This window comes from Aythya fuligula, chromosome 4, assembly GCF_009819795.1.
Source record: "Aythya fuligula isolate bAytFul2 chromosome 4, bAytFul2.pri, whole genome shotgun sequence".
Classification (NCBI taxonomy): Eukaryota; Metazoa; Chordata; class Aves; order Anseriformes; family Anatidae; genus Aythya; species Aythya fuligula.
Genome location: NC_045562.1, coordinates 69,256,570 through 69,268,110, shown reverse-complemented (window position 1 = coordinate 69,268,110; position 11,541 = coordinate 69,256,570). Strand labels below are relative to the sequence as shown.

The 11,541-nt window shown below is 39.3% G+C and overlaps 1 protein-coding gene across 1 annotated transcript; it reads right to left on the bottom strand.

The window, feature by feature from the left end:
• Window positions 1-1,738: 1,738 nt before the first annotated feature.
• TMEM129 (transmembrane protein 129) lies at window positions 1,739-9,941 on the bottom strand. The gene is made up of 4 exons (XM_032186964.1): window positions 9,717-9,941; window positions 8,853-9,327; window positions 6,239-6,398; window positions 1,739-3,874 (listed from the first exon to the last, which is right to left on the bottom strand). The coding sequence occupies exons 1-4, from the start codon at window positions 9,919-9,921 to the stop codon at window positions 3,626-3,628; spliced, it is 1,089 nt and encodes a 362-aa protein (XP_032042855.1). The 5' UTR covers window positions 9,922-9,941; the 3' UTR covers window positions 1,739-3,625.
• Window positions 9,942-11,541: the final 1,600 nt, after the last annotated feature.

Sequence of the window (11,541 nt, the reverse complement as noted above, 5' to 3'; positions counted from 1 at the left end):
TCACATAATAATCAGGTATTCTTGTTGCAGGTTTTGGCAAGCCTCCTGGTAAACAACTTCATTTATAGCATGGATTCCAACTATATCCTGCTTAGGCAACATGCCTTTTGTGGGTTACCAAATTATGTTTGTCACTAACAAACATTTTGCCAGTATTATCTGGAATGCTACAATTACAGAAAACCAAACAAAACACAACTGTGGAAATAAATAATACATATAGACACTGCCCATGTTCTCAGAAACACCTGTTCAGCTGCAGTGCATATGGAAATTTGGGCTATATATGTCTACATACTTATGTGGTACTTACACTGACACTATGCAGCCACATATAGCTTGTCATAATGTAATGACATTACATAATGTACTGCAGTTTACTAACATTACCTACCTACAGGTGAGTGATGGGAAGAACATGCAGCTGAAAAAGTATCTCCAAGTCACTAATAATAGACGAAGGTTTTATTCTTAAAGTAAATATTTTATCCCATAACATTATTCGGTTCATTTTTCTCTTAGAAAATTGTTGTAAAAAGAACAATTCTAATCCCTACCCCTTTGTTTAGGAAACATATCATGGTTGGGCGGGAGGCAATGTATTTATTTTTTACTGCAAGCAAAATGAGGACCTGAAGCTATCACGAAGACAAATTCCTATTTTTATACTATATAAATTTCATGTTCAGTGAATTATGCAAGACAAATAAGATTATCAGATGACCTGTGTTAAGAAACCTGTCATGGTTTTTCCTTTTACTGTCTCTTAGAAGAAAATGTCATACAGATTTTTAACAAGTTAGTTCTGTAACATAGCTTTTAACAAGCTTACCAACTTTGGAGGCATGCCTGATTATTACAAGAATTTAAACTTGGAAAAATGCTTGTTTTAAGGAATTTAAGACAGGCAGTATTATTAACATAAATCATTATTTTATTTTTGTAATTGTTACAAAGTTTTCTTAGAGGCACTTCTGTGGACAGAACACTACCATAAAAAATATGCAACAGTATTATACATTTATGACTATTACTTTGCTGTATTGTCATACTGGCAAAAGAAATAAGATGGGTAAAATCAAAGTTCTACTGAAAGGAAAGCTTTCAATCAATACAAAGAAGATAGAGTTATCTAAAGAAAAACACTACTGCACAAGCAATTGGGAGACTAAAGCTTTTACTACATGAGATATTACTGGCAATTGACTTTTTTTTTTAATATAAATATCTGCAACTACATGTGCTTATTGTCTAAAGTTCTCAAGGCCTTTATGATTTTAACTTCATACATCATTACAATAAATATTTTTATTCCAAACAGGAAAAGAGATGTAGGAATTGGCTGTCAGTGACAGAGTCCAGAATCCTACCTTCCCTTCTGCAGCTATTTCAAGGACCATATCCCTTATATATGTGCCATATTATGCAAACTTACTGTTAAGTAAATGGTTCAAAATGCTTATTTATAAAGTCTACTGTATAATAAGAAGATGCATGTCAGGTGATACCACCTGGCCTTGTAGGACTCTTTGAAAGGTTAAAAAAAGTCCTGCAGAGAGACTACTTCAAAATTCCAAATAACTTTTCTACAAAAGTACTGGAAAATTCACTCATCAGCTTCTTGATTTTCTACTAATTTTCAGACTTTACAACAAAACTGAAACTCAATTTTATGCTATTCAGATGGCGCATGCCATTTAAAATAAAATTGTACTGCCAGGTGCAGTGTTAAATTTTTACTTTTTATGATCTGAAACAACATGTAATGAAAACCAGAAAAAAACACTCTTATTAATAGGCAGTACAGATAATTGTGTAGTAAAAGTTGTATACGTAACAACTGAGATATATACTCAGTGTCCTTATACTCGTTTGGTCTCTTATAAGTGCAAATTTAAAAACAAACAAACAAACAAACAAGAAAAAAAAAAAGCTCCTCCACCAGCCATACAATATAGTATGTCAGATCTCAAATGATGCTGTCAAATCTGTTTTCAGTTCCTTATCACTCTCCAAAACACGGCTTAAAGCCACATATATATAACCATTTCCTCACCACATTGATTTAATTGGAGTTTGGTGCATTCAGCATACATCCTATGGCTAGGCTGATACTAGCAAAATCTTTGGTGGTTGCACTTCCAGTACTTGTGCCATTTTTAACACCCTGCTACCTATTCCTTCTCAGAACAGTCTTGCTTCTCAAGGACATCAAGATTTTTTCAGTTAGCCACTGGCATGTTACCTGTGCTTATGATTTACAGAACCTTCTGATCACACACTATATAAGGGAAGCATTAAGGCTTTCATTCTCCTAGACCAAAGCTTTAAACAACTCCTTTCTCTCACCATTTGTCCCACCTGTCTGTTAGAGGTTACTGCCCCTCTAAGATGGACTACCTGGATAAGCAAATACCTGCATCTCAGCCACTGCAGTGCACAGATCAGTGTGAGAACTCAAACACACATTCTCCAGCACCTTGAAGCTTTTCACCAAGCAGTGTGACAAGCAATCATTCATTGAAGGGTCTGATAGACATACAAAACAGTAAACACAACATTTAGGTCCAGGAGAAGGACTCTCTTAAATTTATGGAAAATGCTTGGGTTTAAATTTGCAAATTATCCTGATGCAGACTGTATCAGGGAGTGTGCATCAGTGCCCTCTGAATGTTAAAACACTGAATACTGCTTATGAGCAGTCTTGAAAGTGCACACCTGAAAAATTCTGATTAGTGAAATGAATGATGGTCATTCTTGGGGCATCTAACATGGCAATTTACACCTCTGTGATCCTGGCATCTCTTTCAGGGAAAAGGTTACCTTTCAAAACTTAAAGGCTTTGAAAAAGCTGAGCACTCTTTCAGAGTAATTTGACAGTTTGGATATTTGCTGTGCTCCTTTCAAACTTAGAAAATAATCCATCACCTAGAAAACATTGAAACCCTAAGCAATGTAGCTCCTGGAAACCAACAGATTTAATGATGCACAGCATTAGTAGTGTAAGTAAGCAGGGTACAGTTCTGAATCCTTCTGTTGTTTGAAATAAATATGTCCATCGAAAAATAAACTAGACACAACTGGAATAAAAAGTCCCTGTGGGAATTGCATATCTTCAGGAATTCAATTCCTGAGTTTACAGAAACCCATCCCCTTTACATGTGGAGGGGACCAGCAGAAGGAACACAACCGGAATACTTGCTTTGTGAACACTAGCCAAGATGAATAATAACTTGAAAAACAGATTAAATAAACACAAAGGTATCAATGAAGACTAACCAAAGTCATTTTTTTCAGTTAGCCCTTTGTGAAAGAATCAGAAATACTTATGTTTAAAAGAGAATACTACCGCACACATGGATGGGATAACCTTATTCCATCCACGACATAAACAAAATATTGTAGTTCCAGAAACTGACATCTGATGAATAAAAAAAACAAAGACACAGGTAAAAATGGAAAGGAACATAAAGAGATCAACATCCATTTTAAAGGCTGTAAAAGAAAGCTCTGAGTTTGAACTCCTGTAGAATGTGAAGTATAAGAAAATGCTAACAGGCCTTTTGGCCAAAACCACTATGAAATACATTCAGATTTAAAAAGTTAAAGCATATCCAAGTATTATTCATCTTATTATGCAAACATCTAAAATGCAGAACTTGGCTCGGCAAGTTGGACAAGGCACGCGGCTCGACAGCCAGGTCTCTGGGTGCTGCTGATCCTGTCGGCTAGCAAACCATTTGCCCATGCAAGTGAGGCACCACATAGGACGACAGTAGCATTGCTGGCATTCCCCTTCATTTGGCTCCTGGCAGTTCTTGATGAGCTTGATGTTTGCAATAGTCTGCATACACCCTATGCATGGCTCCAGCTCCTGAAGGAGAATAATGTCAAAACTATGAATCGCACACAATGGCTTCCTATTGCTCTTCAAAAGGCTTTTTGAAAATTATCTCCATACAAGCACAGCAGGAACCCGAGCTGGGCAGAGCCTCAAGGCAGACCTGCCTCAGCAGAAGATAGCTTGTGCTTCCAGTCTCCAGAGCTTCCATAAGAACACAAACTAATGAATGAGAACAAATTTACTCTATAGGCAGAAAATCCAGAACTGCTGCGTGAAACTGATTAAGCACAAATGACTGAAAACAGATTTTTTTTCAGGTCTCTGAAGATCTCCATCTGTTTCCAGAGTACAGCAGCCACATTAAGGTAAATAAGCAGCCATCTTTATCATTCAGACATGCTCTTTTTCAAACAACACAGAAATATACAGTTAGGAAAATAATCAAAGCAAGCAGTTCTCACTACTTGTTACATCAAGTGGTTCCTATCTTCCATGTTTGTAAATAAAAGACATAAATAACAGGAAATATGGGGTCTCCTGAAATTAATGAGCACTGGTCTTGAGGGACCAGAAATTTACTTAATTTTTCTTGGAAAATATTAGAATAATTTATATTTCCCCACAGTTAATTATGCCATGTGAACTAGCAGTTGCATATAGAGAGATCATCTTGCTCTGAAGTGTTTTAGCAATTAGAATCACAGAATGGTTTGGGTTGGAAGGACCTTAAAGATCATCTAATTCCAACCCCCTGCCACTAATTAATTGATAAACAATTAGCATTTCCCATGTGTCTTCCAGCTAAAGCTCTCCAAGAACTTGATGAAGTTCAAAAGAGTGCTGAACAGGCAAGGAGATGTGAATCCTGTTCATGCTGCTATCAGGGATTTATAAAATTCTGAGAAATGCATCTTAACACCTAAATGTGTATTTATATTAAAGAAAAATGGAAATAACTATCTGTTACTTACCTTTTTAAAAATATAATGGCATAAATGAAAACAAAACAAAACAAAACATTGAAGTGTTTACTAGCATTTACAAAACTATCCTCACAGCAGGGTAAAACCATACTGTTGGTGTAAGATAGCACTGATATAACAAAAAGCAGCTCTGCTTTGTGGTCTCTGGCTACCACTTCCACAGCACATCTTCCTTTAACCACATAGGTGGTTTGGTTGTCGAACAGATCAGACAAAAACTAGTCATCTTCCTTAGCCTCTTTTCACCCCAGTCATTTCTCCCAGTCATGTTCACCACAGACAAAGTGTTGCATCAACATTAGGAAAGGAAGAGTGTAGGAAGCAGGACTGCTTCTTTCAGGGGCTATATAAGGTTTCAGTTTGAGAAATTAGAGTTTATCTTAGTTTTTAGGCAAGAAAAACTCCAGTGCAGAAAGGTTAACTAACTTTTTCTATATATTCACAGAGCTTCAGAGTAGGGAAAAATCACGTCGTATTTTTAATGTCTGCATCATATTTTTTGTTGTGTGTTTTTTTTTTTTTTTTTTTTTTTTTATTGTGCAATGTCAAAGCAAAATTGAGTAGCTCAGTTGACACTTAAATATGACACAAATTAAAGCTCTGAAAGCAACTCTAACAAATAAATAGTATATTTTCTTTAATGTCTTCAGACTGTTTGCTGGCACTGCAATCAGAATGCACAACCTCATTATGTGCAGACATGTCTGATCCAGCTTTATTTTAGCTATTGCATGTAACCATGCAGTGAAGATAATAGAAGCTGCGTGATACTGCCCAGGATATCAAGTACTCACTCCATTAGGTGGTACATCTGCCACAGTCTCCCTGCAAGGTCACCAGAGCTAGTTCGATTAGTTGCCTCTGTTACACTGAACAATGCTTTAGTCACGCTTATGATTACAGCACAAGTATAATAATAACCAGGTCTCCCCAAAGGCTACTGAAGGAAGGACTCCACGGCATTATTTACAATTAAAGCAAGCCCCAGTTAAGCATCTTTAATTTATTACAGAAGAAGATCCAGCAAAACCTGGCTGTCTAGAAAAGCAAGCTGTAATAGAGCAAACTGCCTAAAGCACAGTAACAACAGCTGTTATTCTAGGTCTCTGTAAACCTTCTGAAAATACAACCTCACCATATCCAAATGTTTTCAAGTAAAAGTTTTATGAAAATTATTATAGGGGACTTCCTTCTACTATGCTATTTTTCTTGTGTCTCAAAAATGTAATGTTCACAAGACAGTTTGTTTCTTAGTAGAAGGAACAGAAGCAGCAGCCAGATCTACATAATAAATGTTTACTGAAACAGAAGGTGAGCCCTAAGTAAACAGAGTTACCAATTACAGTAATCACAGGCTCACCTACATTGAAAAATATAATTATTACAGTCTCACATGGATAGAAGGTCTCACCTGAGTGCTTGGAACAGAATAAGGCTGGTTAATTTCCACCAGAGAAGTAAAGGTTTCTAGAAATAAATCACTAAGGCTTTGATGGATCACAACATTAGCTGCATTGCTGATGGGAGCACGGAGCTTTTCTCGGAGCTCCCCATACTCTGTGGAGTTCAGCCTGAAGAAAAAAAGATGGAACAAAATGTTACCTTGGTTATCCATTCAAATACCTTGATAGTACGGTGCAGAGATGAACATCAGAAAAGTGAATACACAGAGAAGCTGTGTAGGTTGGTATGTACTGGTTAGAATAAACATGACAGCAATGATTTTATTTTCTTTTGCTGTTTGTTTGTTTCTGATACAACTTGAAACACGACGTCATCCTGCCTGGATCCCAACCTGCATATATAAGTAAGTTCAAGCTTCATGTCCAGCCAGTTCTTCATCATACCCTTATCAGATTGCCAGCAAGATATTCCAAAGATCAGCTAAAATGTCATAAAAGGAAGGCTTTTGAAGTCATTAGCATGAATAAAAGTAATATTGATAGATAAATCATACTTTAACTAGAAAATACTGCATGCACAGTTTCTGTCCATCTTTTTAATGCCTATTTACTTACACAATAGTACAAGTTCATTATAATAATATATATAATTCCCTAGAGTTCATGAACTCGTGAGGACAGAAATTACAATTATCATATGAGGAGGCATGTATCACATATCAATACAGTACATGTAAGTATCAGAAGAATGACAGTCGGTATAAGTTTCTATGACTCTGTGATACAATTACAGACTAAAACTGAAATTTTACAAAGGCTACAAATGGCTGCTGAATGTGACTTATGCTCTGATTTAAGGCAGCAGCAGGCTGTGTTTCACACTAGGTTACCTCTAGTAAAATAAGTCTCCCTAAGCGAGTTGCACAGGCCTTAAGTGCCACAAGACTTTACAGATCCTGTAGTGACACATTATTATTGTTACCCTTTCAAATTTAGCAGCTCTGAACTGTAGATTCAGAAGTCCCCATCTCAGTGTTTCCACTCATTAAACAGCTTTCATTGAAGGAGCCCTGGGAACATTGCCCTGAAATTCCTAGGTCATTCTGCCACTAGCTCGGTTCCTGCAGCACAAGGCTAGCTTAATTTTAATTCCTGGTGGTCTCAATTGTTTTAACTGCTGTAGGATAATGGAGCTTGCTGACTACAGTGTCTGTACAAATAACAGAGACCTTTGTATCCAGAGAATGAACTCACGCTGAACATGCAGAGAAACATGGCCTGCCTATACAAAAGCATTTTTCTTTCAGAAACATCCCACTGTATCTACTTCTGATTCTGCATATATACAATGATTCTGTAGCCTTAAAAAGGGATTTTTGTCCTATGGCAATTTTCTTAAATACTGTATGGCTGCAGCCTAACTGATTTGCTCTTTTTGACATGTCTTATTACAAGAGCTTCTAAACAGTCTTCTCGGTGCTGTTCCATTTAGCCATAGAATTTGTGGTTTTGTAATTTTTTTTCCTAACAGAAATTGCCAAGGAAGTCACACTTTTCTCAGCAGGGGATATAGTTTTATCACTCTGACACTGAAGCACTTACAGAAGAAGATAATTTAGTTGTTTAATATTTATTTGGTCACCACTCTCACAGGCCTATAGAAGTCTCCTCTTTTGGATTCTGTCATGCTCACCCTAACTTCTCAGTTTGAGCTGTTCACCTGGATGTCTCATGCCACCCTCACGCTTGCCAGGACCCCTCCGTTTAGCTAAATGTCTGGTAACGTCTATTTTTAGTTACCTCGTAAATAAATGCTGCTGACTTACAAATTTACAGCAGACACTCAAATACCTTTTCAAATGTATAGTTGCAGGAGCACAAACATGTCTTTGTGTACTCCTTTTAATGACACAAGAACATCAAAGACTTTAGCACCGTTCTAATCAGTGTTACAGGTTTCTGCAGAATCTTGTACTTTTGCCCTGCTACACAGAAAGACTGCTGAAAAAATAGCGCAGGCCCTGGGAAAATGATCCATAACAGTTCACAGAATATTTACGATGATTTACTGCTATGAGAATACATAAATCATAAATGGACCAAAATTATTTCCTTGCTTTAAGGATAGTTGGCTTGCTCAGTGAGCTCTCTTTTGACAAGTAACAAAGTTACAAGCCTTGAGCAGGATGGGGAAAAAAAGACATGGGAGAACAACAGACAGTTTTAGACAAATCACTATTTCTTCACTCCCAAAATTTGTGAGACCAAAGATTCAGAGATTCTCCCTTTCTTTCCTGTTCTTCACCTTTCAACTAAGTTTTTCTAGTTACTTTTTTTTCTTTCTGCATCCAGAACAACCCTTTTTCTAAGAGAGGACCAAATGGGGCAGTCCCTCTGTTTAACCGTTGTGCATTATTACTGTAGGTACATGAATCTTCCTAAAAAATCTTTCTTCAACACGCTGCACGGTAGAACTGTGCTCACAGCATCTCTGAACACCAGGCAGGGAGCAAAAAGGAAGGGGCAAGATCCAAGGAGCCTTCAGATCTGCCACAAACACACTCCATCAGCATCATCAAATACCATATCTATAACATAACAGGGCAATATATTTTGTTTTACCGAATATCAAACGCCTTCACGTAGGGATTAATACTGGCAACACGGATGGTGAGGAACTGCACAGGCATATTTGAGTCTGGCGTGAGCTCATGCTGTCTGGAGTCTGTCACTGTCAAATGAATGTCCTGCTGCTGGGCAACATGTAAACAGTAGGTGGTCACCTTAATCACCCACGTGTCCGTAACGATCACCCTCGCTCCTGGGGCTCCAGTAGCAAATTTGTCAATTCTCCTGAATTCTGTATTGATGGAAGAAGCCACTGCCCTCCATCCTGACTGTGGGAGAGCGTGAACAGCAAGCGTCCGGGCTAAGGGGTGGTTATTCCAACCCTTCCGTGACCAGTAATATGCCAGGGCACCAGCCACCGCTGGGAAGAGAACGGCGAAAAACAGGAAAGTTTTCCATCCACTTGAAGCCAGGTAGAAAAAATAAAGATGTTTTTCAGGTGCAGCAAAGCACATACCAAGGTAATAACCTGCAAGGAAGAGGAAGCAGTTAAGTACACACGTAAAGACACACCCCTGGATCTTACAGTTAATCTAGCCAGTGAGCTCACTCCCGGGACAGCTGTAGGACGGTATCTGTCATCCTAAGCAATTTGATACTTCGTACCCTTACCTGTCACTGAGTTTTACTAGAAATATATCACTCAAGGAAGCCGATTTGAACTTCCTGGTTAAATAAAAACCTCTTTTTTTTTGTAATGGCATGGATGCAGCCAGGTAGTTTCAAAGCTCAGCATTCCAAAGAAGCCGGAGAGCTCCCACCACGCCGCCCGCTGTCGGGGAGCTGCCCACCTTCCCGCACCCAAGGGTGGGAGGTGGGTGCCGGCCCCTTTCTCCCCACCGAAGCCGGGTGTCTCACCGAGGGGCAGCAGGGAGTGAGCCAGCAGCGTGCCGGTGCTGCGCCGCAGGTGGTATTGCACGAAGGCCGCGTCCTCGCTGCCCAGCCAGGCGGCCAGCAGGCCCTGCACCGTCAGCCCCGCCGAGCGCACCTCGTCCGGGGGGAAGACGAAGCAGACGGCGAACACCACGTAAGCCAACGTGAAGGTCACCGCCGGGCTCTCCATGCTGAGCCACCGGGGCACAGCACGGCTCAGCACGGCTCAGCTTGGCTTTGCGAGGCTCTCTGGGAGATGTAGTCCTGCAGGCTCGCCAAAGTCCTGCTGCCACCGCACGGCACGGCCTCAGGAGATAGATGGCCGTGGGGAGGCTGGGCAGGGCCAGGAGGGTTTGGGGTTGCTCCTCACCCAAAGGCTCTCGTTGTGGCGTCACCTGCTGTCTCCATCCCCGGCAGCCAGGCACGTGAATGCGGAGGTGCTGTGCTCGATGAAGTTCATAAACTTTTAATTGTATGCTGCGCAGGCCCGGCGGAGGAAATTAATTAGAGTTTTAAACCCAGAAGAGTGCTGTATGAAGATAACATCCGTCTGAATTAGGCTAATGTTTTACTTAAGGCTCCAGAAAAAAAAGAACACAGAAAAAAAAAAAAAAAAAAAAAAAAAAAAAGCAATTTTTCTCCAGGCTTCCTGTTGTGTTTTACGTAATATTTTCTTTAGAGGATGATCAGCTAAGACCTTAATGGGAGACAGATTTAAAGGTACATTTGTACACTCCAAAACACAGTAGAGTCCTACCTGTGATTTCTGGCTACTCCTGAAATAGAAGCGACACAAAACAAAACAAAAACTAATAGCCACAAGAATGGCTGTTTCTCTCAGAATGCAACAACCCCCCTGCCTGCACCCTGCAGTAACCATGAACTGCAACGTTTGTCTGTTACAAAGAAAGAGGAAATTGTGTAATTGGAGAAGCACAGAAAAGAAACCATTGTGCAACATTTTAAACTGCTACCAAGTAAACCAAGTAAATAGGAAATGCAGCCCCCACAATGTGAAATCTTATACTGGCAGATGGTTGCTGTGTTACTGATGTTGTTGGGGATCAGGAATTCGCGGTTGTTTAGTGATTCTTGAATAAGATTGCTGCATCGATACAACTAAGCTTAGATTGGGAGCATCTTATTTCATCCTAAAAGACAGTGTTGTTACAAAATTGTTGTAACAATCATTTCATTGTTGCTAATGACTCAGCTGCAAGAACTGTTTTAATTTGTCGGCTGGGCTATGAAGATTCATAAAAATAAGCTTGTGAAGGTGGTTTTTTTTTTTTTTTTTTTTTTTTTTTTTTTTTTTTTTTTTAAGAGGAATGTTGAAACAGAATAACTGAGCTGTTGTGGAAGTTATTGTGCCAGGGGGAGGAGAGGCAAAATACTATCAGAGCTATGTGGGACAGTTGTGCAAAAGTCCTGAAGGTCCATGTGGATGTATTTATCAACACAGATTTCTCAACAGAACCAGAATTTAAACGTGAATGTAAAACTTTTCCAACTTCTGAGCTGATCCTGCATTGTTTTCTGTATCAGCAAATTTTTATTTATTTTAAAGGATCTTAATGGGGAAAAAAAAAAAAAAAAAAAAACATTTCATGAGCTCAGCACAGGCGTGACTCTCAGGGGACGCTCTGGGTTTTTACTTCCAGAGACCTCTCAAAAAGTCAGCCCAGCCTGCTGTAGGCTCAGACCTGACTCCTCCAGTCTCCTGAGAGAGAATACTAGAGCCTATTCCTGTGATTTTTACCCTTTTTTGCTTTGTGTGGGCATCAGGGTGTGTGTAGTATGGACTGATGAG

Excerpts from the sequence above, each read along its gene's own strand:
- TMEM129 (XM_032186964.1), bottom strand. The coding sequence starts at position 9,921 with ATGGAGAGCCCGGCGGTGACCTTCACGTTGGCTTACGTGGTGTTCGCC. Across the intron at positions 6,399-8,852 it reads GTGAAGGCGTTTGATATTCG|GCTGAACTCCACAGAGTATG; the intron begins GTAAAACAAAAT and ends TTTTTTCTTCAG. Across the intron at positions 3,875-6,238 it reads ATTCTGTTCCAAGCACTCAG|GAGCTGGAGCCATGCATAGG; the intron begins GTGAGACCTTCT and ends ATTCTCCTTCAG.